The sequence below is a fragment of the Sus scrofa genome, chromosome 9 (genome assembly GCF_000003025.6).
Source record: "Sus scrofa isolate TJ Tabasco breed Duroc chromosome 9, Sscrofa11.1, whole genome shotgun sequence".
NCBI lineage: Eukaryota > Metazoa > Chordata > Mammalia > Artiodactyla > Suidae > Sus > Sus scrofa.
The window spans coordinates 107,364,844-107,392,686 of record NC_010451.4 but is presented as its reverse complement, the minus strand read 5'-3'; the positions used below and the strand labels follow the sequence as shown (position 1 = coordinate 107,392,686).

Genomic DNA, 27,843 nt, shown 5'->3' with positions numbered 1-27,843 from the left:
CCTCCAAATGCTGCCTTATCTACACCTCTGACAAGAATAAACCTGTCATTACTGGTTCTTTAATAGCATACAATCTCATGCTACGCCATCTCACACATTCATGTTTCTCGTTACACAATTTCATCTTAAAGGTTGGAATTTAAAAGACGTCCTAGCCATAAAATGAGATTTACCCTGTTCAAAGAGATGTCAGGTCTGCTCAAGAGACAAAAAATATGGGGTGCTAAAAGAGCTAAGTGGAAAATCCATATCTAAGAACCATGATATTCAAAATCTTCTTGAGGCCAAAAAAGATTAAATTTATGTAATTATCAGAATGCCCAGAGTCACACTGAGACGGTTGTGGGAAGAAATAATTACTGCTTGACAAAACTGGAGCTACTCTACCAACCATATGAAGGAATAAATCTACAAGTTTAGGAGCATGTGGTTGTGAAAATGGGAGGTCCTTTATCTTGATGACTATCCATTCCATATGATGTAATTCCAGGGGTCCATGGCCAAAAAAAACAAAAAAACAAAAAACAAAAAACAAAAAAAAAAAACAAAACTCTCTAGCCTCTCACTTATACCTGAATTTCCTTTAATAGTGTTTTGTTTGTTTGTTTTAGGGCCACACCTGCGGCATATGGAAGTTCCCAGGCTAGGGGTTGACTCAGAGCTGCATCTGTGACCTACACCACAGCTTCTGGTAACGCTGGACCCTTAACCCAGTGCCTGAGGCCAGGGATTGAACCTGTATCCTCATGGATACTAGTCAAGTTCTTAACTTGCTGATCCACAACAGAAACTCCTAAAGTTTAATAGGAAACTCCATTTTTTCCCCTATAATTAAAGGGGAGTGGTAAAGTAGAAATGAGATTCTTATAGAAAACCACAGAAGTCTAGGGCTAGCTAATATTATTCAAATTAATACCTTCAGAGTTCCCTTCATGACTCTGTGGTTGACAAACCCAACTAGGAACCATGAGGATGAGGGTTCGATCCCTGGCCCTGCTCAGTGGGTTAAGGATCCGGTGCTGCCGTGAGCTGTGGTGTAGGTCACAGGTGTAGCTTGGATCCCATGCTGCTGTGGCTGTGACGTAGGCCAGCAGATGTAGCTCCAATTCAACCCCTAGCCAGAACTTCCGTATGCCACAGGTACAGCCCTAAAACACAAAACAAAAAATTAATACCCTATTCTAATACCCTAGCAATTGTTAATCTACCTCTCTCTTTTTGTTGATAAGGGAACTGAGGCCCAGAAAAGTGATTTGCACAAGGTCATTTAGTAGGTCAAGGTATGGATGTTAGATCTAACTGGAAAAGGCTTAGTGCCAGAATGAGGGCTCCTGGTTGGGTGAATCCTGGTTGGGTGGGATACTCTGAAGCTGATCGGACATGGAGAAAGTGTTAATTTGGTCAAGAAACAGGAAAGGGAGCACAGGAGAAGGGCAGGTGGTCATGGTTTGGGGGACACTGTCATTGGGTACCGAGCAATAGCCATATGGTATGGACCCTCAAAGGAACAAAAGGAGGCCACGCTCTTCCTCCCTTATGAAGGGACTGAAGTGGGAGGGGACACAGCATGGGCTGGCACAGTCTCTCTGGTCCTCTTCCTTTCAGCCTGCTTACCTTTCTCTCCTCCTTGTCCTGTTCCAGTCTCTCCACAACACCGTTTCTTTGTCCCACTGGCTAACGTTATGAGACTTTCTTCTGTGCTACCCAAAGGCTGAACAAAAGGAGTGGGGTCACTGACCTGCGGGAGGAGCTTCCAGTCCTGGAGACTGGGCAGGTTAGGCAGGCTGACCAATCACACCAGAGGCTTCAATTTGAGGACACCCAAGAGCAAGAGGCCAGAGATCCATTCTCAGAAGGAAAGTGGCCAGGCAAACCCTGGATAGGGCCCGAAAGGGTCATGTGGGGAGGCAAAAATGAGTCCCCCAAGTCCACTAACGGAACCAGGACTGATGGGACAGGGCATTTGCTGTGGACCCACTCCAGGTGTTATTTCCTAGGAAGCCTGACAAAAGGGATTTATAAAATGTAGTTTTATGTCACTGTTTCTATCTAGTCAAATAATCTAATTGTTAGGGTGAAAACACCACAATTCATACAGCCACACCTATGGCATATGCAAGTTCCCAGGCCACGGATTGACTCCCAGCTGCAGCTGTAACCTATGCTGCAACTGTAACACCAGATCCTTTGACTCACTGCACCAGATGGGGCATCAAACTCAGACCTCCGCATCGACCGGAGCCATTGCAGTCGGATTCAACTCACTGCACTACAGCAGCAACTCCCCACACTACATCTTGTATCACTAAATTTATGCCAGCATTAGGATTCACTGTCAAAAGATTGAGATTCTAATTCAATGTTTCTCAAGCTTACCTGATCATTAGAATCACCTAAAGCCCCTTAAAAAAATATTAATGCTCAGGCCCTTCTCTGAAAAGCCTGATTCCATAGGTTCAAGGTGGGAACCAGGAATCTGTGTTAACAAGGGTCTCGTGATTCTCACAAAAAAAGTGAGTATGAGAAACATTACAATGGATGATAATATGTAAGTTAAGCTTCATGTCACCAGCTGTAATTTTTCTTTTTCTTTCTTTTTTTTTTTTTTTTTTGAAGAGAGTAGAAGAAATCATAAGCTTAATTCAATGGCAAGGCAGTAGTTCTCTGGGGAATAAGCCCTAGGACTGAGCTGACTTGAGGGGTTTCTATTAAGAGCATGAGGAACTCTGACTGTTACAGGTCCCTCAGCTGGTTACGGGAGGGGAAACTAGTACTTATTGGTCATCTAACACCAAGTCTAGTCATAGACACTGCAAGTTAATGCTATAAATCTAATAAACATCTGTGCTTCTTTATCAAAGTCATATGATCAAATTATGTGGGGGGGGGGTGTTCCTGCTGTGGCTCAGAGGGTTAAGAACCTGACATAGCATCCATAAGGATTCGGATTCGATCCCTTGCCTCACTCAGTGGGTTAAGGATCTGGTGTTGCTATGGCTGTGGCACAGCCTGCAGACATAGCTTGGATCCAGTGTTGCTGTGGCTGTGGTGTAGGCCCGAGCTGCAGCTCCAAGTTGATCCCTAGACTGGGAATTTCCTTATGCCTCAGGAGCGAGCGGCTGTAGAAAGAAAACAAAAAAATTACATGGAGTTCCCACCGCGGCTTAGTGGTTAAGGGACCCGACTAGCATCCATGAGGCCTTGGGGTGAATCTCTGGCCTCGCTCAGCGGGTTAAGGATCTGGCATTGCTGTGGCTCTGGCATAGGTCGGTGGCTACAGCTCCGATTTGACCCCTAGCCTGGGAACTTCCATATGCCTCTGGAGCGGCCCTAAAAAAGACAAAAAAAAATATTATGTGTAGGGCCTTAGGTCCACTTTACGGGTGGTCGAGTTGGTGGTTAACAAGCTCAAGCTGAGATTTCAACACTTTGTCATTATCTCTACATTAGAGGAGAAGCCCCCAGGGCCACAGGCCTAGATGGTGACAGAGGTGGACAAAGGACCTTAGTTCTTGACTCTTTTAATTCATCAAACCTCCCTTAAAGATCATGCATTGTCTTAGGAACATTTGTTCACAGGAACAAATGATATGATTTTATCTAAGAGTGATTCAACTACATGGAGGAGAACTGGGGCCAGATGTCCCTTATTCCTTAAGCAGATTGTTCTCAGTACAATAAATGTTACTAACCGTGATTCTATTTATAGCATGCTGTAATTATATATGTGAGTTTAAATCAGGAGCCTGACAGTAAAAGTGCATGTCCTGCCACGTTTTGAGAACAGAAAGAAAAAGAGCACGTGGGGGCTGCTTTGAAACAAATGGCTTGATCTTTATCTACACACATACTGTTTCTCTGCTGGTTTGCACAAACAGGTATTCCTCTTAAGATCACACACAAATAAGACTGTTGAGGGAGCAGCAATGAAATGAAGTTTGTAATAAAAGGTTTCATTTAAATAGAAAGTACTGACAAAATATTAGTATTGCCTAAGAGGAATTCCAAACTCACCCTCTTGGGATGGATTTAACAATGCCAGCATTATAATTTTTTTCCAGGTTAACTGCATATGAAATGGCAGTAGCAATTATTGTCTGAAATAAAACAAAAGCGTTTTTTTTTTAAAGAAAAATTCCTTTTGTTTTAACAACTCTTTTCTTATCACTAGTTCATGCTGAATTTTCTAACTACATCTTCTACTTACCACAATCACTTCTATAGGAATAGGGACTGGGATTTTGTGTTTAAATCGATCATTTAATTCCTTAACTGCCATACAGATGATAATGGTGAGTAATCCAGCAATGAAATCAGCAAGATTGGTGTTACCAATATTTTGAAAAATCTCGATCAGAGTCTGTTAAAAAAAAATTATAAAAAAATCATATCATCATCAAAGAGCACTTAAGAATTTCATGTAAAATTATTAAACATGTTGGTTAATACAGAGACCATTAAATACGTTCAGTCTTCGTAATATATTTACACCAAGTTATTAATGAGAGTTAACTTGAAGTGGTAAAACTATGGGTGATTTCTGCCTTATTTTTGCTTACCTGTATTTTTTACAATAAAAGTGAGATCTTTCTAAAGAAAATATATTGTTACACACTGTCCTTTATTAGAAGAAAAGCTTTAAAAGTTTATAGCTTAAGTGGTTTTATAGATGCCATTACATGACCTCATTTTGATACTGTAATTCTGAAATTAAAAACAAATAAACCAAAAAGTCCCAATTAACTAGTATTTTAGGTAAAGCTCTTGCTAAACCTGAATAATACAGGTGATAATAAAAAGTCCTAAAATACTTCATATGTAGATACATATGGACTGAGCCATTCTGTATGGCAAAGCAAAGCTATTGAGGAGTTGCTGCTGTGGCTCAGAGGGTTAAGAACCCAACCAGTATCCATGAGGATGCAGGTTTGATCCCTGGCTTCATTCAGTGTGTTAAAGATCTGGTGTTGCCACAAACTGTGGCATAGATCAAGGATGTGGCTGGGATCTGGTACTGCCGTGGCTGTTGCCTAGGCTGGCGGCTACAGCTCTGATTTGACCTGGGAACTTCCATATGCTACAGGTGCAGCCCTAAAAAGAAAAAAAAAAATTAAGGAAAAGCTATTGAATTGATATATAAATATAGACAAGTACAAATTTTTGGAAATTAATTTGGTACTTAGTTCAAACTTGAACTAAAATGACTTAAAAACAACTAACTCTTTCCAAGTGGCCAGACAAGCCAGCTCAAGAAAAACTAGTTTTGTTTTGTAAATAGGAGGTTTCTGGGAACCAAGGGAGATTAGTAAGAAAGAATCCCAGGGGAGAACACTAATATCTTTGTTACAGAACTTCAGTCCTGTGGAAGGCATCCTTGAGAAGGTATTGTTCAATTCTTTGGGACAAGTAATCTCCCAATGAAGTTTACTTTTCACTGAATGAGTCCTTTTATAGATGTATTTTATATGAAGATAAAATATTACTTAAAATAATTATAACAACAACCTGGTCCAATTATGTACAATGATCACTAAATAATTGAGGAGTCATCTTGCTCACAACCTCAGCCCTTTGGAAAACATTCAGGAGCAAGGGAATGAGAGGAGAAGCTATTGGGTAAGCAAAATACATTCCACCAAATGCTAGAACAACCAGACTTCAAGCATCTGACTTGTAGGAAACCTCGTGGTCTTCACTGAGTATTTTTCCTCTCACTCTAAACCTAATACTTGCACGTCTACTTTGCCTTCCAGAGTCAGGAAAATTGCTAGAGGCCAATACATTGATAGTAACAGATGAAGCAAGTGGTAGTAGAAAGAGGTGAACAAGAAAAAAATATCAAGCCCAAGCGGACACCCTAACTCAAGAACTTAGGGCATCGACCATAACAATGAACACACCTCACACTTCAGAGTCTTGAAGGTATGGTTGTCTGGCCTTTTACATAATCAATTTTCTAATAATGACCCCCCCATTAATTCATGAGCTAGATATATTTCAGTTGTCTATATAATAAAGGTTTACTTTCAACGTAAGATGGAAAATTTCAAAAATAAAAATAATCAGAAAAGCTATCCCAATCTTAAAAACTTTCACCTTATAGGAGTTCCTGTCATGGCTCAGCAGGTTAAGAACCTGACCAATATCCATGAGGATGCGGGTTCGATCCCTGGCCTCAATCAGTGGGTTAAGGATCTGGCATTGCTGCAAGCTGTGGCATAGCTCAAAGATGCGGCTCAGATCTGGCACTGCTGTGACTGTGGCTGTGTAGCAGCTGCAGGTCTGATTCAAAACCTAGCCTGGGAACTTCCACATGCAAAAACTTTCACCTTATGAAAATGATCACTACAGGAGTCCCATTTAATCTATGAGAGTCTCTTAGGCTTTTGAATAAAAAGTTCCTGTGAAATATTCAAAATGTGATATGAGTTGCAAAACCCAAAATGTTTATGACACAATTGCATCAAACAGGGCTTAGGAATGTATTAGTTGCCTATATTGAGTAATCAGATACATTTAGGGAGTTCCCATCGTGGCACAGTGGTTAACGAATCCGACTGGGAACATGAGGTTTTGGGTTTGGTCCCTGGCCTTGCTCAATGGATTAAGGACCCAGCGTTGCCCTGAGCTGTGGTGTAGGTTGCAGACTCAGCTCAGATCCCGCTCTGGTGTAGGCCAGAGGCTAAAGCTCCAATTCGACTCTAGCCTGGGAACCTCCTTGTGCTAGGGGAGCGGCCCTAGAAAAGGCACAAAGACAAAAAAAAAAAAAAATCAGATATGCTTAGGAAAAATTTTACAATAGAAAGTTTGATCATTGTGCAAATTAATCTCATATAAAGTGAAGTAGTCACATTATATTCATAGAAATGAGACTTTAAGAAAGCACTGAAAAGTAATTCTCATTTAGCTTACTATTTAAATACTTACTAAAATATGTTTAAAATAGGAATACTCTTATGATTCCATATTTCAGCCTCATATTCTGACCAGTTCAAACCAAGATAAAGAAACTTTTCAGAAATAGGCAGTATTTTACTATATTTCCTACCATGCTTGGCGAATTTTAGAACAATTTCATTTAAAGAACTTCTTCCTTCTGGGTGCATGAAGCCACAAGTTAAGAATTATACTTGATATTACATATGAGGAAATTCATTGGTTAACTTTTGGTGCCAAATTTATTTTAATGCATCTTATCTCTATGAATATAACAAATCCTTCATAATCAGCCCTTACTCTCAGGCATTTCCTCCTACCGGAACTTCAGTGCCTATATATAAATCAAACCTTAAAGTGTTACTTTCCCAATTATAATGGCTTAATTTTTACATACTGAAATAGAGTCAAAGTAATGAATGTGCTGGAGCTTGGTGGTGGCATTCAAAACTCTCTCCATCTGGGCAGTACTTTTCAACATGGCCACCCTCCTCATTAGGAGAAGAAATGGAGAGAGAGAAGGCCAATTTAGTAAGCAAAGCCTTCCCTTGTCCGTCAGGACAAACCAAAGTGAATAGCTGGAAAAGACAACCACTCTGAAATTGGACTGTGTGATTTACTTACATAATTGAGTTGTTACATGGTAGCTTGAAGAGTATTACTAATTCCGAATTCTGCCAACACCACCCTGTCATTGTCCCTTTTGCATCCTATAACCCTGCACCTCTGGCATTTGTAAACTAAAGTTTCTCTATTTCCTCCTCCAGTCATTTGCATTATTTTACCTCTTTTTTTTTTTTTTTTTTTTTTTTTTTTTTTTTGAGTGAGAAGCAGACAAGCCATCCAAAGTACAAGCTTATAACAAAAGGGATGTTAACTACATTCCAGGGAGAGCATCTTACAACAATCTTACAGTCTTTCCTGGGGGAAGCCACTACTGCCCTGCATTTGTTGAAGGATTCTTTCACGAATAATTGCAACTGGTAATATCATAAGCAGAATTCTCTGTTCAGGTACTGAGTGGCTCATTCAACCCTTATGCAATTATTTCCAGATCTGCTGATTCTTTTTTTTTTTTTTTCCCTCAGAAGAGCAAGCTTATATTCACCCTCACACAAGGATGATTGAAATATCTTTATCCAACTTGGCTGACCTGGGAGGAATTACTTGCAGAATTCTGTGACACATTCTAACCTGAGGCTTCAAGTGTAATGTTCAACAGGACCCAAGTCACGTACTGATCGTATCGGATGTAAAAACTATTTTTGATTTTGTTTTGATGTTTCCTGGTTACTTTGGACCTGTTGAAAATGGGGTTATTTGCATCAAGCTTCATTTTAAACATAGGCTTAGGAGACCAGAAGAACTATTCCAGTCCCCTGTCTGCAGAAGTCCATCAATAGCCAGGGATCCAGGTTAACCATTGGCTTGGCCCCCTGTGACCTTTAGGGATGCAGGCCTAGCAATGTTCACACAAGGATGTTGGTACACTCAGTCAGGGGCGTCTTAGTGGATTCAGGAGACAGTGGGTTTGTACAGGGAGTAAACAGTACCTGGCACATGGTAGGTTGTCAGCAAGTTCTTATTGAAACGACTAATGGATGACAATAAAAGAATAAGTGAATGAAGAGTTGATGAAGAAAGTACGAAGGCAACCCCCCCCCCCAAAAAAACAAACAGAAAAACCACAGTGCATAGGGACTGCCAAAGTGAGAGAGTGTCAGAAAAAAGGCAGTCAGAAGGCCTCAAAGCAAAGTAAGGACTTGGTAGGAAAAAAATCAAATCCACAATGACCAAAAAAAAAAAAAAAAAAAGAAAAAGAATGGATGAAAAAACACCCTGTGGTAATATCTGCTAACAGGCTGGGTCCTTGGGAAGTGAACAGTAAGCTCCATGAGGTCTGATTACCATGATAATGAAAATAATGATAATAAACTCGGTTCTCACTATGAGCCTAGTATTGTGCTAAGTGCTTTACACAAAATTTTCATTTTTAATCCTCACAGTCCTCACAGGCAGCTACTATTATTACTCCCATTTTACAACTGGAAACACTGAGGCTTAGAGAAGTTAAATAGGACATGCCTAGAATCACATGGGTTGTAGGTGGTGGAACCAAAACTCCAACTCAAGTTTACTGAAGTTCAAAGTCCAAGATCTTTTTTAGGGGTTTTTTTGGTTTTTATTTTTGTTTTTGGCCAAGGCTTGATATGGGATCTCAGTTCCCAGACCAGGGATTGAACCCAGGCCGCAGCAGTGGAAGTGCCAAACCCTAACCACCAGACCACCAGGGAATGCCGCAAAAAGTATGATCTCAATCAACATGTTATATTGCTTCCTCTGCCTAGTCCCACAGCTTAGCACAGTATCCAGCCTGTAATAGGCACTTGGTAATATTTGTTGAATGGATAGAGTAATACTTGGATTCTGGCATTGCTGTGAACTTGAGCAAAGTCCTGACCACTTCACTAACTTTCAGACATGTATGCTTGACCTGAAATCAAATACATGGGTCATTAAAGAACTCAAACTCCATTCTCAATGCTGGCACATTATAACTGCATGGTGTCATTCTCCGCAAGGTAGGGTGACATCATGTTACTATTATCACTGCTTTCCAAGCATTGATAACATGCTTTATATAGCACATACATTTAGAGTCAAGAACTTTTTCAAATCTAATTAGTGTGATCTACATCCTTCTTTTGCATCTCTTTTGCATGTTGAATCATCTCTGAATCTAATGTTCCTTTTCATCTATAATTGCTGAGACATTTACATTATGCATTTTATGGACTGTCACAGTTAAAAAGGGCTGTAGAGCTCTATCTCCAATTATTTCATTTTATAAATAAAAAAGAAGCCCTAAGATATGAAATAATAGTTTTAAAATATCACTTTTCTCTTTTTTGGCTACCCTGTGGAATATGGAGTTCCGAGTCTAGGGATCAGATCCAAGCCTCAGCTATGTCAACTGTGTGGGGCCAGGGAATGAACCTGATTGAACCACAGAGGTGCCACCAATCCCATCATGCCACAGCAGGAACCCCAATCCTTAAAAAACTTAATGGGTAGATATAAATATCAACTCCATTTTGCAGAGAAGGAAACTGAAGCATAGCGTTTTGCTCAGGTAATAGAGCAAATAATAAGCAATGAAGTCAGGATATGAATCCCAGTCATCCAAACTGAGCTTTCAGCCACTAACCTACATGCTGTGCCTGAGGTCCCTTAGCTTATCAGAGGCAACGTTGAGAATGGAACTCCGATCTATTGCCTCCCAGACCAGTCTTCACTATATATTTTTAAGAGCAGTGACACTTCTGAAACCACGTAGATCAATTGAGAACAATGATTTGCAAAATGTGTTTTCATCCATGTTACTCCTGACTCTACTGCTGCTTTCCGAGAAGAATATTTTCCATGGCTCCCCAAGTATGGTATAGGGGACGGGGGAGATATAGGCTCTCCGGTTGCAGGTTAAAAATGGAACATGAGCCATCCCGGAATAAGAAGCAACACTTACGTAGATAATGGAGAGAATTCCATTGTAGTTTTTGGTTGAAACGTTGAGGACAATCTTCAGCTGTGAGACCAACACTTGGAAGGCAGCAGCTGTTGTGAAACCACCAACCAAAGGATCTGCCAAATACCTCACTATGAATCCAATCTGCAAACCTCCAAATATCAACTGGAACAAGAAAAAGGAAGGAATAATGTTTGCCTGGGAGAGGGACCCACCCTTTCGAACTACTAATGAACTAAACTTCACATCAGTGAAAACTCTGGTAGCCTGCCCATGACACAAAAATACTTAATGCCCTCTCTCCTCCACCACTCTAAAATTTGAAAACCATGTGACCTTGAAGTATCTCTAGATATGTAATAAGAAAAGCAAAAATAATGTAACTTCTGTCTGTGACTTTCAAGTCCCATGGCTCCGCTCACCCTTTTTCTCTTAATGGGTTCTGGCACACTTCCCTTCTCTCACCCTTATTTGAATCATACATGGTCTGCCTTTTTTTTTTTTTTTTCTATCTCTGATGTTGATGATTAAATGAGCCCTAATAAGTGGGGTCTGGCTGATTATTTTAGCATATGACCTAAAACAATATAATTTTATATAATTTTAAAAATAACTTTGGGGGTCCTATAAGTTGATTTGTTCTGCTTTTAAATGAACCTTTTAAGTCCACATGCTTTACAGCTAGTTCTTTCAAATAAAAATCATGCCAATCTATATGCTCTTCATAAGCCCATTACCTGTATGATTCCAACCAAAAGAGTAAGGGTGCTTGCAATCAATACTCTTGCTGCGTCTCTAGCTGCAAAGTCTATCACAGTGGTATTCAGGGCAGTTCCATTACTGCTGGATATGATAAAGTGTTCATCCGGGGCCATGCTCAGAACAACAGATCCCACCATTAAACTGACCACTGGAAAAGGTCCTGGGGGAAAAGTCTCTTATCAATTCATTATTCATCACAAATATTTAGCCTCGACATGTACACAAAGGATTAGAAATGCATGGGAAATAATTAGCTGTGATTGGGAAAATACTGTTGGCTCACAAAAGAAGCTAAAAAGCAGATGTTACAAGGCATCCGTGACCCAGAAATAAGAGAGACACATAGGTAGGTAATTACAATGCTTTATAAGTGTACAAGAAGGGTGTCTGACCTATCTGTGTGTGATCTTCATGTGTATGGGTGGGGACAGGGGGATGGAGGGGGCAGTTGTCAGGCTTCCTGGCAGGAATGGCATACTAGCTGAGCCCTTCCTTGTTCCATCTTATTTTTATTCCATGTAAGTTCATTACCTAGAGCATCCCATGTCCTGATCTCTGTGGAATCTTGATCAATATCACATGGTCAAAATTAAGATAAAGAAGTAACAAAGGCAATGGAGAGTTTCTCTTTGTCCCTTTCCAAGATGAACTGCTTTTTCATATCAAAGCCCAGCCTGTCGATTCCATGTTTAAAAAGTACTTTTCTTCCAGCAACAGCTCCTTTCATTATGGACATTTTTATCCATGATGATGATGATTCTATCTTTTGATCATGGAAGGCTTTGACCACTGAGAGGACTCAGTGCAAAAATCTAGTAATCTGGGGTGTCTGAATATATAGCATACCAAAGAGGAAAAAAAAAAAAAATCCGCTTCTCTGTTCCTCACCTCTTTATGCATTTGATACTGATCTACTCTCCCAGGTGAGGAAGTTCTTTTAACCAATAACCTCTTTCTGCTCTCCTTTTACAGACAAGGCAATATGCCAGACACTGGGGGAAATATAACTAAGGGCAAGGATATGGGCTGGAGATACAGTAGTAGATGGCTTGTATTTGTTTCAAGAGGATGGCCCAGGTAGATCTGTCTAGCCAGCAGATGGATGTAGGTAAAAAATTATCTCATGTATAAATGTCGAAGTTGCAAAATAGCATTATGACATTCATTTACTAGAACATTCTAGCCAAAGAAAATTCAAATTTTAGGAACATCAGGAAATAAACCTATTTTGAGCCATACTAAGGAAGAAAGCCAAGCTTAGTTTCTAAATTGTTTTGGCACCATTTTTCCAGTCTTCCAAAATTAGTGACTTAAAATAAGTATTGCTCTTTAATGAAATAATGCATATGTATTGGATAAACATAATTTCGTAAAAGCAAAGTTAATCTAGTAAAACAGTAGGTTCAAAGACTTCTCCAAGATTATTTCCCTTGTCATTTTTCACCCTAGAAGAGTACACTTTCTAAATATGTAGTCCAATGTATTACATATTCGAAAATCAAAACATGCTAAGATTTGAAGGTAGGCTATAATTTATAAACAATCTTTCAATTTTCTCCTCGTCATTAAAAAAGAGTTAACTGTAAAGCTAACTAACAGCAATAATATTTTGAAAGCTAAGAAGAACCATGGCAGGAGTTTCCTGATAACTCGTCAGGTTAAGGATCTGGCATTGTCACTCCTATGGCACCGGTTCAATCCCCGGCCTGGGAACATCCACATGCTGTGGATGTGGCCAAAAAAAAAGAACCATTGAAGAACCATTGCATCATTGAATAGGAAAAGCAAGTAAAGCATTGATACCCTAACTCCCTTGAAAACATTAACAAAGATATGGAAGCAGAACACAAATAATCCAGTCCAAACACATTAACCATGAACAAATACAATTGTATATGCATATAATTACCAACTGAGATGTGTCTTGATGTTCCAAAGATAAAGTAGGTCAGGATCGGAAAAAAAGCGGAGTAGAGACCATATCCAACAGGAACAGCAGCTAGCAGAGCATATGCCATGCCTGAAAGCACATCCAAAACCATTAAATTCACAAACAGAAGTGATGATATATGATGTCTGTACAAAGAAAAGCCTTTTCATAGATCTTATCAATTTGCAACCCTTCCATAGTGATCTTGTTTTGCGGAAGATCCGAAGATCTGTGGCTATGCTAGGATGTGAGGACGCAGAACATGATTCAAATCAGCTGGGATAATGACTGCATCTTCACGCATCACCTGCTCAAAGGAGCTGACTCAGCTGATCAGTAATTCAATCATCCACTCATCAAGTGAATGGGGAAAAAAAGTTGTTGATTAAAAACTTGATCAATTCAGTTCAAAGGCTCAGACCTGTTTTGTCTGAATTCAGCATTTCGTGGTGTTCTGAGGAACTCAGATGTTGGTGCACTGCCCTTTCTCCTTTCTCATTGGGGAACAGAAGGTAGATCCAACAAAGAAAAAAAATGAGACAAGTGTACATAGCAGTTGGCAAGACTCCAATGAGCTCTCCACTAAGAGATGAACACCTTCGCTGGGCAATCCCAAGTGGCTTCTGGGTCCATGAATATCACATTGCATAGAGAAATCTCAACATTTCCATCTACACGGGGGTTGGAAAACAATAATGCTTTGGGAGTTTTTTTATTAAATACCTCTTAGGTAGTCAGCACATCTTACTCCATATTGCCTTCCCACATTTCACTCACTCACAGTGAGAGAAAATCAAGCCAAAGTGACAACAACCTAAATATCCTGCCACACAGGTGTCCCAAATTATTTATTGAATGAATGTCTCAAAACAGAGAAGTGTGGAGTGTCCATCGTGGTGCAGCAGAAATGAATCCGACTAGGAACCATTAGGTTGTGAGTTCGATCCCTGGCCTCTTTTAGTGGGTTAAGGATCTGGCACTGCTGTAGCTGTGGCATAGGCCAGCAGCTGTAGCTCTGATTAGACCCCGAGCCTGGGAACCTCCATATGCAATGGATGTGTCCCTAAAAAAAAAAAAAAAAAAAAAAAAAAAAAAAAAAACAGAGAAGTAGTTAACTAAAGTATACTTCATACACTGTAATTCTAGGAAATGGAATTGGAATTGATATGCTGTATACAAATAGTATACTACTAATAGTTTACATATCTCTGGTACAGTACATATAAGAAATAAATGAGAGAGGGTTCCCTGGTGATCTAGTGGTTAGGATTCAGTTCTTTCACCACTAAAGCCTGGGTTCAAACCCTGGTCTTGGAACTGAGATCCCACATCAAGCTATTGCACACATGGGCTGAAAAAAAAGAAGGAGAAAGAAAAAAAAAAGAAAGAAAACAAAGACATGAGAAAAAGCAGGATTCAAAATTGTGATCAATATGTACACTCCCACTTTTGTTAAACATATTTGCTGTATGCATTAAAAAATAGGGAAAGAGGGTGTGCCATATACTGCTGGGAGGTCAAAAAAAAAAAAAAAGAAAAGAAAAAAGAAAAAAATAGGAAAAGAGAAGTTCCCTTGTGACACCATGGGTTAAGGATCCAGCCTTGTCACTGAAGGGGCTTAGGTCACTGCTGTGGCTCAGGTTCAAACCCTGGCCGGAGAACTTCCACATGCCATGGGCATGGCCAAAAAAATAAATAAAATAAAAATATGAAAAGACTGTCAATATAATTCAGGTATAAATAGACTACAATATAATAAACATCCATGTATCCACCATCTAGCTCAAGAAATAAATTATTGTCAGTACAGTTGAAACTCTCTTTATACTCTTTCTCAATCCCTTCCTCTTTAGTCCCTCAACTCTCAGGAGGCAGCCACTCTCCTGAATTTAGTCCTTCTCAGACATTTCTTTATTCTTTTACAGAGATATGCATTTATGTGTCTAGTAGAATGTCTACTAAAATATGGCTTTAGTGTGACTATATAGTAGGATAAAAGGAGACTTCCACTGTGTTGGAGAGTTATTTTCTCATGTTTCTTATAAGTATTTTCTATGCTAAACCAAATTTTAGCCAACCGAATCCAATAACATATAAAAAATATCATACACCATGACCAAGTGGGATTCATCCCAGGTTCACAAGGATATTTCAACATATGCAAATCAATCAATGTCATACACCATATTAACAAAACAAAAGTAAAAAACCAAAGTGGCAAGAACCAATAGATGAAGAAAAAGTATTTGACAAAGTCCAACATCCAATCATGATAAAAACTCTTACCAAAGTGGGTATAGAGGGAACATACTTAACATAATAAAAGCCATTTACAACAAACCCACAACCAATATAATACTCAATGGAGAAAAGCTGAAAGAAAGCCTTCCCACTAAAATCTGGAACAAGACAAGGATGCCCACTCTCACCACTTTTATTCAACATAGTATTAGAAGTTCTAGGCACAGCATTCAGACAAACAAAAGAAATAAAAGGTACCCAAACTGGAAGATAAAAGGTAAAATTGTCACTCTATGCATATGACATGATACTATATGTAGAAAAACCTAAGGACTTCACACAAAATCTACTCGAAGTGATCAATAAATTCAGCAAAGTAGCAGGATACAAGATTAATATCTGGAACTTGGTTGCATTTCTGTATACTAACAATGAAATATTAGAAAAGGAATATAAAAAGACAATACCTTTTTAAATCACACCACAAAAAATTTAAATACCCAGGAATAACCTGACCAAGGAAGTGAAAGACTTATATGCTGAGAACTATAAAACATTAATCAAGGAAATTAAAGAGGATTCAAAGAAATGGAAAGATGTGCCATGCTCCTGGACTGGAAGAATTAATATTCTTAAAATGACCATGCTACCCAAAGCAATCTATAGATTCAATGCAATCCCTATCAAGTTACGCATGACATTTTTCACAGAACTAGAACAAACAATCCACAAATTTATATGGACCCATAAAAGACCCAGAATTTCCAAAGCAATCCTGAGGGGGAAAAAAAAAAAACAAGCAGGAGGCATAACTCCTCCAGACTTAAGACAACAGTACAAAGCTACAGTAATCAAGGCAGTATTGCACTGGTACAAAAATGGTCATACAGACCAATGGAACAGGATAGAAAACCCAGAAATAAACCCAGAAACCTACAGTCAATTAATCTCCAACAAAGGATGCTAGAATATAAAAAGGGGAAAAGTCAGTCTCTTCAGCAAGTAGTTCTGGGAAAACTGGTCAGGTGCATGCAAATCAGTGAAACTAGAACACACCCTTACACCATGCACAGAAATAAACTCAAAATGGCTTAAAGACTTAAACATAAGACAGACAAGACACCATCAAACTCCTAGAAGAGAACATAGGTGAAACATTCTCTGACATTAACTGTACAAATGTTTTCTTAGGTCAGTCTCCCAAGGCAATAGAAATAAAAGCAAAAATAAACCAGTGGGACCTAATCAAACTTAGAAACTTTTGCACAGCAAAGTAAACCATAAAAAAAAAATTCCACAGAATGGGAGAAAATATTTGCAAACAATGCAACCGTTGCAACCAACAAGGGCTTAATCTCCAAAACACACAAACAATTCTTACAACTCAACAGCAGAAAACAATCCAATTGAAAAATGGACAGAAGACCTGAATAGACATTTCTCCAAAGAAGGCATATGGATGGCCAACAGGCACATGAAAAAATGCTCAACATCACTAATTATTAGAGAAATGCAAATCAAAAATATGAGGTACCACCTCACATGGATCAGAATGGCTATATCATTAATAAGTCTACAAATAACAAATTCCAGAAAGGATGTGGAGAAAAGGGAACCCTCCTACACTACGGGTAGGAATGTAAATTGATACAACCACTATGGAAAACAGTATGGAGGTTCCTCAGAAAACTAAAAATAGAAATATCATATGGGAGTTCCCGTCGTGGTGCAGTGGTTAACGAATCCGACTAGGAACCATGAGGTTGCGGGTTCGGTCCCTGCCCTTGCTCAGTGGGTTAAGGATCTGGCGTTGCTGTGAGCTGTGGTGTAGGTTGCAGACGCAGCTCGGATCCCACGTTGCTGTGGCTCTGGCGTAGGCCGGTGGCTACAGCTCCGATTCGACCCCTAGCCTGGGAATCTCCATATGCCACGGGAGCGGCCCAAAGAAATAGCAAAAAGACAAAAAAAAAAAAAAAAAAAAGAAATATCATATGATTCAGCAATCCTACTCTTGGGCATATATCCAGACAGAACTTTCAGCATTGCAGCATGATTAGTCAAGAGTTGAAACATGGAAACAACCTGAATGTCCATTGACAGATGAGTGGATTAAGAAGATGTGGTACATATACACAATGGGATACTACTCAGCCATAAAAAAGAACAGAATAATACCATTTGCAGCAACATGGATACAACTAGAGACTCTCATACTAAGTGAAGTAAGTCAGACAGGGAAAGACAAATACCATACGATATCATCTATATCTAGAAGCTAATATAAGGCACTAATGAATTTATCTACAGAAAAAAAAACTCATGAACATGGAGAACAGACTTGTGGTTGCCAAGGGGGAGGGGGAGGGAGTGGGATGGACTGGGAGTTTAGGGTTGGTAGATGCAAACTCTTGCATGTGGAGTGAATAGGCAATGAGATCCTGCTGTGTAGCACAGGGAACTGCATCCTGTCATTTGTGATGCAACATGATGGAGGATAAGGTGAGAAAAAAAAAGTATGTATATGTGTAACTAGGTCACTTTGCTGTATAGCAGAAATTGACAGAATATTTTAAATGGACTATAATACATTTTTTTTTAAGAAAGAACTATTTTCTAGTTTCCCACAATAAGCGTGCATGTATTCATTCAACAACTGAACTGTCAATTACATAGGCTGGGCACTGTTCTAGGTTTGGGGGAATGCAGGAGTGTACAAAACAAAGTCTCTTCCCTTAGAGAGTCTGCATTCTGGAAATATCTGTATCACTGATGCAATTGTTTTTATATATAAATCACTACAAGGACTTGCAACATTCAGCTGTCCCAAGAACATAGAATAGAAAGGTGAGGCCACAAAGGGAAGACAAGAAAAAAAAGAAGCAGGGAATGAAGACAACCTATTTCCTATGCACTTTTTTTCAAGTCCTTCTCAAACTTCCACTTCCCTAGACAGGGCTCTGCAGCTCTTATACACCTAGAAAATGGGGACTTTTTCAGTTTTCATAGAGTATTCCTATTTAGGGACAGTGCTACTCAAATATACTATAATAGTATTATAAAGCAATTTGGTATCATAATTTTGTAATTATAAAAATGTGGAAAGAAATCTAAGCCATTGATCCAAAAACGGAACCTCTGTTGGGGCCCTCATGTGTAGGATGGTGGCATGCTTTGATAACAGCGGTGCTAGCAAATATTTGGAAGCATCTAGAAGGCAAAAGTAAAAAGTAGAGAAGAGGTCCCTCATAGCTGTGAATAAAAATAGCACTAAAAGGATTGCATTGATTTCTTGCTGCCTGGAAGGAATTTTTTGTTAATGATTAAAGTAAAAAAGATCCCACTGGAGTTCCCAATGGGAACAGAGTGACAGTGGCCCAAGTCACTGTGGGTTGTGGATTCCAGCCCCGGACCAGCACAGTGGGTTAAAGGAGCCGCTGTAGCCTCAGCTGCAGCTCGGATTCAATCCCTGGCCTGGGAACTTGCACATGGTATTGGTAGAGGTTGGGGAGGGGTGGATAACATTGTCCTTAATGCTTCTGGCTTCTCAGTAACACTCCTCACCCCTCAGCTCCCAGCCAGTGGTTGATCCTCCCAAGCCATGTCTAGAATCTGCAGCACCATCTCTGAAATCTCAGTGTTGAGCAGCCCTCTCTCCAACCAGAGTCCGATAGCCTTTCAGCTCACTCACTCCAAAACCCTCACTGCGATGTTTCCCTGTCCTAACGAGGCTTCTAATCTGTGAACTGATGCACTTTCCCCCCATCCTCCAGTCTTCACTTGCCTCCTCGTCCATAGAGTTTTCCAAAATACTCTGAACTTACTTGCTTCTCTCTCTCTCCTCCCCCCACCTTTTTTTTCCTTTTTTTCTTTTCGGGGGCTGCACATGCAGCATATGGAAGTTCCTGGGCTAGGGGTCGAATCAGAGCTGCAGATGCCAGCCTACACCACAGCCACAGCAATGCCAGATCCTTAACCCACTGAGTGAGGCCAGGAATCAAACCTGCATCCTCATGGTTACTAACTGGGTTCATTACAAGTGAGCCACATCAGGGAACTCCTTCCTTTCCTTTTCTTGTCTGGTATATGGAGTTCCCAGGCCAGGGATCAGATCTGAGGCACAGCTGTGACCGATGCCATGCTGGATCCTTAACCCACCATGCCGGGCCAGGGATCGGACCTGCATCCCAGGGCTCCACTGCTGATCCCATTGCACCACAGCGGGAACTCCAAGCAATTCAATTCTCTTTCCTCAGGAAGTGTGCTTATCCTCTCTCTGAGACGGCTACTCAGACTTCCCCTGCTTCCCTCAAACTCGCCACCCCCCCTTGTCTACATGAATGCAATTAGGAGATGAACCTTAGATGTCATCCGAAACATGGAATCCATGAGACGCCCTAAACTGGCTTTTTACACAATTTCAGATCTCTCTGCCTCCGCACAGTTCTGTCCTCACCCACTTTGAAAAATGGAGGAAATATCCCTCCTGGCTTTGAGCAGCCCTCCCCCCCCCCTTTTTTTTTTTGGCTTTTTTAGGGCTACTCCCATGGCATATGGAAGTTCCCAGGCTAGGGGTCGAATCGGAGCTACAGCTACGGCGTATGGCACAGCCACAGCAACACAGGATCTGAGTCACATCTGTGACCTACACCACAGCTCATGGCAACACCAGATCCTTAATCCACTGAGCAAGGCCAGCGACCGAACCCGCAACCTCATGGTTCTTAGTCGGATTCGTTAACCACTGCGCCACGACGGGAACTCCTCTTCTCTACCTCTTAGACCACGGATCTCTTTCTTTCTGCTGGGTCATTTCTACTGGGTTACAACTATGTTCTAGTACCTCCTACACTGAAAGAAAAACAAAGCTTCTTGTTACTCCCCTATGCCTCTGGTTACAGCCATTTCTCTACCCTGCTTCTTGGCAAATCTTCTTACATCATACTCTCCCCCAAGAACATTCCACCCTACTGACCCCTCTATCCTTGAAAAAGAAAAAGAGTGAGTGAGAACTCCCCTCTTTTGGCTTCTGACCCCACATTCCTCAGCTATTTTTTTCTGACTTCCTGAGCCCCCTCTCCTGTTTCTTTGTGGAGACTCCTCATCTCCCACCCTCCATCCCCCTTTCAGGTCCCCTCACCCTCTGCGCTTTCTCCCTAGGTAGTTTCATGCATTTCCATTCCTCTAAACATCACCTCCAGAATGATGCTTTCCTGACTTTTGGGTCTAGCCCGCCCTCCCCAAGGACCGCCACACCTCCAGTTACTCCGGCTCCATATCTGGCATCTCACATTTAGCATATCCAAAAGGACAGGCTTAGCTTTCCATCCCCAACCTCCTCAGCCATACCCCATCCATCCATATATCATCAGTGATTTCTGCTCCAAAATATAATTCAGACCCGTGCAGGGGTGTCTGTCTCCTGCTTGATCTGCTTCAAGCTGAAAATGTCTACCCTTGGGGCTGGGGTTAGGGTGAGGCAACTGAAGTGCCTGGGGGACATTATTTAAGAAGGCCCCCTGAGAGTGACTCATTTACCTCCTCTTAACGCTGGTCCTGCCTAACCTTATCTCCTTCTGTCCACTCCCCCACCCCGCCTCTCCCCCACCCACGCTAGAATTCTTCCCGTTCCTTCCTGGAAAATACTACGCTGTTTGTGACCTCAGGGACTTTGCACCTTTGCCTGGTACACTCTTGTTTCTGCTCCATACGTGGCCGGTGGCTGTCCCTCTCCCATCCTCCTGACCCCCATTCAATTCCACCCCCTCAGGAAAGCCTTCCTTGACCATTCTATCTAAAATAAACACTCCCTCTCCGAATTAATCCCTGTTAAAGCCTATTTAATCTGCCATAGCAGATATCACAATCTGTAATTATTTTCCTATTTATCAGCCTATTTATTTAATTCCTCTCGCTCCTACCCAAAATGAGCTCCTTGAGGTCAGAACCCAGGCCTGTCAGTAAACCACTGAATCCCCATGGCTGGCCTATAAATATTATTAGATGAAGGAATGATGATGATAATGAGTGAATGTTTGAAGGAACTAGTAAACCTCCCAGAAATTCATCTTACAAAGATACCATTAGAGAGAAAATGCTTCGGAAAACCTATCATTCATAAAGCGAGAAACAGCATGGTGTATAAATTAAGATCCTAGGAACTAGACTCTGGGTTCAAATTCCAGCTCCATCACTTCCATGATCTTGGGTAGGATTTAATAGATTTCTTAACTACTGAAAAGGAGCTAATAATAGTTGTTATGAGGAATAAGTGAAATACCTAACCGAAGCCCTTAGTGCAGTGTCTAATACTTAATAAAGAAAACTAAAACTAAAATTAATTTTTAAAAGACACTTGTCTATGAACACTTGGCAGACACAGCTTGAAATACCATTTTGCAATTAAGACGATTCATTATTGGGAATGCATTTCAATCCTCTTCACTCAGTGTTTACAGGGCTATATTATGCCAGTCTCATGTTAGACACTAAGCTAAACAAACATGAATTATTCAGTTCCTGTACCCAGAAGCCAGAGGGGGTTGCCATGTCAAAGCTATTAGAGTTCACCATGCATACAATGCTTAGCATCATTTGTTATGAACCACACAGTCCCATCCAACACTCCCTTCCACCTTTGTCACTGAAAACATGGTTGATCAGGCTGGGGTTCCACACAGGGACCACAGGACATCCTCCTCTGGGCAAATCTACCTGGCCTGCTCTGAGTAATCCTGACAGCTCCACAGGCAAATTTTGGCTAACGCCATTGCTCAACCACTGTTACTAACGTCTGCAATAGTCCATTTCCAAGCCATCCTCTTACACATATTCCTACCCCACCCATCCCTTAGCAAACTGAGCCTTAACCTTCAGGGAAACAGCTCTGACAATTCTTCCTCCAGGAAGCCATTCCCAAACCCCTAAGGCTGTGTTGAGTGCTCTGGAGTGTCCTCCCTTCCCAAGCAACATTACCTCTGCTTTGTTCCTTCCATCGAATGGTTATCTATTTCCCCATTGGACTAGGAGTGCCTTGAAAGCAGGGGCATCTTATTCATGTCAGAATACCCAGTGCCTGGCACCTACCAGGTGCTCCATTAAATTATAATAAATAAATGAGATTTCCTTATTCATGGTCCAAGGACTTTGTAGAGTAGAGGGACGGGCAGAAGCAAGATGTGGGAATAAGGAACAGAAGAGAATGCCCATACTACTTGCTCCTCACCAACTAGGCAACAGATTTCCAAGTTGTTCATTGAAATATGGCATAAAGGCAGTTAAAAAAAATACTACCTATTTCGGGACATTTTGCCAGAAGATTAAAATATGGGAATGGATTTAAAAAGTAGAGGAAGGCGTTCCCATTGTGGCTCAGTGGTAATGAACCCAACTAGGATCCATGAGGTTGAGGGTTAGATCCCTGCTCCCACTCAGCAGGTTAAGCATCTGGCATTGCCATGAGCTGCAGTAAGTCAGTCATAGTTTTGGCTCAAATCTGGTGTTGCTGTGGCTGTGGCACAGGCCTGCAGTTGCAGCTCCAATTCACCTTCTAGTCTAGGGACTTCCATATGCCTCAGGTGAAGCCCTAAAGAGATTTAAAAAAATAAATAAATAAAAAGTAGAGGGAGGAGTTCCTGCTGTGGCTCAGTGGGTTACAAACCGGACTAGTATCCTTGAGGTTACATGTTTGATCTCTAGCCTCACTCAGTGGGTTAAGGATCCAGCACTGCTGTGAGCTGTGGCATAGGTCGCAGACATGGCTTGGATTCCACTGGTCAAGACCATGTATGAAACGTCAAATAATGTAACGGGCTACAATCATCATTTTAAAAAATAAGGCTCAAGTGTTCCCTGGTGGTCCAGTAGTTAGGGCTCAGTGATTTCACCACTGTGGCCCAGGTTCAATCCCTGGTCTGGGAACTGAGATCCCACATCAAGCCACTGCACACTGCAACCAAAAATAAATGCATAAATAAAAATAAAATGCAAGCAGAATAGACTAGGACAGAAGAAAATATCAGGTTGATTGCTCATAGTGAAGGTAAATATTTCATAAAACTCGAGATGCCTGTGTACAGATCACAATGTCATACTTATTTCTTACTGTGAGTTGTGGTCAATAAAAGCCGAGAAGCCACTACTGCTTGTGTGATGGGGCTCAAGTTGCAGCAGGAGTTCCTGAGAACTTAGGAGGAAGAGAAAGAGGGGAATCTCACCACTAAGGGGCAGGCTCTGGAAGAAAGATGGAGGCTGTGAAGCATGAACAAGCTTTTGGTGAAGATGCAAGGGATTGACTGGAGAGTTAGACACTGCTGCTGGGGGACAGTGTTTGTCCATCACTTGGGAGCCAGGCCACCACCATCTTACCTTGCAGCGTCCCCACGAGCCCGGTACTAACTCCTGAAATGATATCACTAAGCAGCCATTCCTTGATCCGGTATTTGGGGAGCCAGTCCAAGACAGGCAGAAGAGTCTTCAGCACACCAAGGGTTCTCTTTCTTGAACAACTGTCCAAAGGCAAGAAAATGGGACTTACAATCCAATCTCGGTCACAACCCACAGCAAATTGCAAAGTTCTGAATTGAACTCTGCTAAGACTTTTAACTATTTATAAAAAAGAATTAGGAATTGCCCAGAAAGTACTAACAACGAAGTGCTTAATGTGTCTTTGCCAAGAACTCTATTTACCCTTCCAAATTCACTGTACTAAAAAACAGAGGATTAAGTGTTCCTTCCCCTCTCCCACTTTCTTAATCCTCTGAGAAAATATTCCTTAACAAGAACCCATTTTCTGGTGCCACCACAGATTGATCAATGTGGAGTCTTTATTTTTCTTCTTTCCTTCTTTTATTTATTTTTTTTTGTATTTTTTCCTTTTTCTATGGAGCTTTAAATGATACTAATTTTCAGACTTCTAACCCAGGTACCTTCTTCTTCTTGTCTTTTTCTTTAAAGAAATGTAAACTCTGCACATTTTAGCAATAGGAGCTCGTAGCTAGTTTTTACAAAACTCTTGAAATGATGAATGTATACCCTGTACCTTGCTATATAGGTACAGGGTGTTTTTTGTTTGTTTCTTTGTTTTGCTTTTTAGTCTAGGAGTCTTGAAATGGAACTGCAGCTGCCAGCCTATGCCACAGTCACAGTAACACCAGATCCCAGTCAGGTTTGCGACCCACACCACAGATCAGGCAACACTGGATCTTTAACCCACTGAGCAAGGGCTGGGATGGAACCCACATCCTCATGGTTACGAGTCGGATTCATTTTCCACTGCGCCATGACGGGAACTCCCACTACCTAGTTTTTTAAATTGAACAACCTATAGGTAAAAGAAGAAAACTTATCAAAAGTGGTGAAAACTACTGGACTCCTGATTCTAATAAATTATATTTATGAGCTATTTGGAAATTTTGTTGACTCAATTTTTATATTAAGCAATTATTTTATTAGTGTGCATGATAATGGAATTGTGGTTGTATTTTTTGAAAGAGTCTCCAAAGGTATATACTGAAATATATACAGACAAAAAAATACAGTATGTGGGATTTGCTTCAGAAAAAAATGTGTACTTTTTTTTTTTTTTTTTTTTGTCTTTTTAGGGCTGCACCCGTGGCGTATGGAGGTTCCCAGGATAGTGGTCTAATCGGAGCTGTTGCTGCCGGCCTATGCCAGAGCCCCAGCAATGCCAGATCCAAGCTGTGTCTGTGACCTGCACCACAGCTCACAGCAACGCTGGATCCTTAATCCACTGAGCGAGGCCAGGGATCGAACCTGCAACCTCATGGTTCCCAGTCGGATTCGTTTCTGCTGTGCCACGACGGGAACTCCAAAAATGTGTACTTTTGAATGTATATGAAATGTTTTACAATAAAAGATTTTTTTAAAGAGAAAGCAAACCTAGCAGCAGCTGACAGTTCTCGTTTTGCTTGTAATATCTAATTACAGGTAGCTTTAGAGACAGATGGAGGTTCTTCTTGGGGGTTCCACTGCCTGACAGTGGAGAACTTGGAGGGCTCCGCGCTCTCCTGTGTTCCAGCCTTCATTCCGTGTCTCTGAAGTGGCATCCTGCCTAGTCCCCTGAGCTTGGGGCTTTCAAGGACTCTTGGTCAGGTGACAGGGTTATCCACCACCTCTTTGTAGTTGAGCTCCTTGCTCTCCCACGCTCCTCAACCTGGCCTTCAACATAAGACCATAGGGACCTTCTGTACCCCAAGGCGCACTTACAGGTGCTCTCGGAAGAGAAGGGAGACCGGGTTCCGGGGACACACTCTTTCCAAAGATGAGTTTCTGAGACTAGGGTCGATGCCAGCCGAGAACGATGGAGCCACCCTCCCACCAGGAAAGCCCGCGTGGCAGGCCCGAGAGCCAGTGTCCGTGCGCTGGCAGAGGCCGGGTGAACTCCACATGGCGGCGCGGCAACCTAAGCTCCCCCGCGGTGCCCGCCAGCCTGTCTGCGCGTCCAGACTCCCGGCTCCACTGCACCCCGCGCCCCTCCCGCCGCGGCCGCTACCTGCAACGCTTGGCCAGGCTCTCCCGGAGCGTCTTGCGCTCCTGCAGGCGCCTCTCGTACTGCTGCTGGAAGGCGAGCTCGCTGTAGACTGGCCGCGACACCACGTAGCTGCAGCTGTACTCTGGGAGCGGCGGCGGCTCCAACCTGCTGCCCGGTGCTGCCATGACCTGAGAGTCTGAGTTCGACGACGAGGGAGGAGACGGAGCGAGCGAGGAGAAGAGGAGGTGAACACCGGCCGTTAGCTGTCTCCCGGCCCCACCTGTTGCAGCGGATCCCCGAGAGCCTGTCCGCTCGCTGCCGCGCTAGGTGCCCAGGCCCATCGCCCCCTGGCGCGCCCCGCCAGCCTGCAGGGGGTCCTCAGAAGACCTCCTAGTCCCAAGCTTGCACCTGCTGCCCTGGACTCCAGAGCCCTAAGTGTTGCCGGAGCCCGACACAGTCCCCTCAGACCTGCAGCGAGGGCGCTGTCCGCGTCCTGAAATCTCCCCAAACCCGGGCTGGGACCCGCAGCGCGTGCGGGGCGCGAAGGGGACCCGGTGAGCGCCCCTCTCTCCCCCCGCACCGGACCCAAGATGCAGCACCAGGCGCCCCCTGGTAAAGGAGCAACGCCACCCCCGGAGGGGACCGGGCGTGGGACCCTCAGGCCACGCTTCCCGGGTCGCAAGCGCGCGCGCGCGCGCTGCAGGCAAATTCCAGCAGCCGGGTCGCGCTCTCCCGGGGACAGAACTTTGGGCGGGTAGAACAAGTCTCACCCATCGGCCTGTTTTCCTAGCTACCTTGTAGGTCTTAGTTTCTTAGAAAGAAGGCTGTACTGACCCCTGCTCGGGAGCTCTGTCCCCACCCCTCCGGCCCCCCCAAGTAGTCCCATCTGCAACCAGCGTTGCCTCCCTGGGAGTTAAGCCAGGGCGGGGTCGGTGCCCGGCATCTTCAGAGACGATCTCACCTGCTTCGGCTGGCGTCCCGTCCGGAATGCCCCCGGGACTGTCGTTCCGCTGCCTTTATAGCTCTCGCAGAAGGCAGTGAGACGTTTTATTTATGGAGCAACAGAGACACCTTAGTCCAAGAAAGGGACACACAGGCAGCGGTCTTTCTCCACCTATCTTACCGGGGGAGAAAAATATCCTACCCCTCCCGAATTCTTTGTCTTCCCAAACCGGAAAGGCTGAGAATCTTACTGGCTGTCACCCAGTGGCCACCTGAATCCTCACTCACCCCCCGCGCCCCCGCAGTTACTAACATGGGCTATGAGGTCAGGGGCAGAACCGCCCCTGGGGAACTTGTTACAGGAGAGCAGAGCTCAGCGTGGAAGAGGAGGTCAGCGATTTCGGGAAGAGCTGACCTTGACTCCAGGTTGTGTGAATCCGGAAGCTCCACCGACTGACACACAGCTTTCCTGCTAGGTGGGGAGGAGGAAAGGAGCAGTGGTCAGTTTTCCTTTAAAAAGGCTGTGGGTGTCTAGGAAGTCTTTCTTTAGAAGTACCCAATGAGTAGTGTTTATAGAAAGTTCTTAATTTATTCATAAATCTTAGATACGAATTTTTCTGTGCCTGTTTTACTTCACAATCAAAAGTAAGTGTCCAAGTGGTCCCCTTTCTTAACTGTTTCTTTGGTTCTTTCGATTTTTCTTCTCCTTCATCTGAACACTCAAGGGGGGAATAAATTGGACTAGACAGGCATCAAAACTAGAAAGGAGTGAATGGAGGTGTGGGGGGGTGTCAATCCTACCCCATCAGTGTTTCATCTTCTGCTGGGATGAATCTTGCTAAAACCATCTAATTTGGGTTAATATGAAGGGAGTGAGCATTTGGTAAACAGGAAGCTTCTCTCCTGACTATCAGTAATTGCAGAAGAGTCTCCAAAATATGGACTTTCTAGGCACTAGCCTTCAGCTACCAACCCGCCTGGAAAATTCAGACCATGACAACTCTGTAAGCAGCAGGA

The 27,843-nt window shown here is 42.4% G+C and overlaps 1 protein-coding gene across 1 annotated transcript in view; it reads right to left on the bottom strand.

The window, feature by feature from the left end:
* The window catches only part of SLC26A4 (solute carrier family 26 member 4), a 65,945-nt gene extending 38,379 nt beyond the window's left edge, over nt 1-27,566 (bottom strand). The window contains exons 1-8 of the mRNA XM_003357511.4: nt 26,846-27,566; nt 25,906-26,080; nt 23,760-23,899; nt 13,134-13,244; nt 11,200-11,384; nt 10,463-10,627; nt 4,208-4,360; nt 4,015-4,097 (exon numbers count right to left, since the gene is read on the bottom strand). Coding sequence (XP_003357559.1) covers nt 4,015-4,097; nt 4,208-4,360; nt 10,463-10,627; nt 11,200-11,384; nt 13,134-13,244; nt 23,760-23,899; nt 25,906-26,069 — 1,001 coding nt within the window. The 5' untranslated portion in view covers nt 26,070-26,080; nt 26,846-27,566. The remainder of the gene's footprint in view (nt 1-4,014; nt 4,098-4,207; nt 4,361-10,462; nt 10,628-11,199; nt 11,385-13,133; nt 13,245-23,759; nt 23,900-25,905; nt 26,081-26,845) is intronic.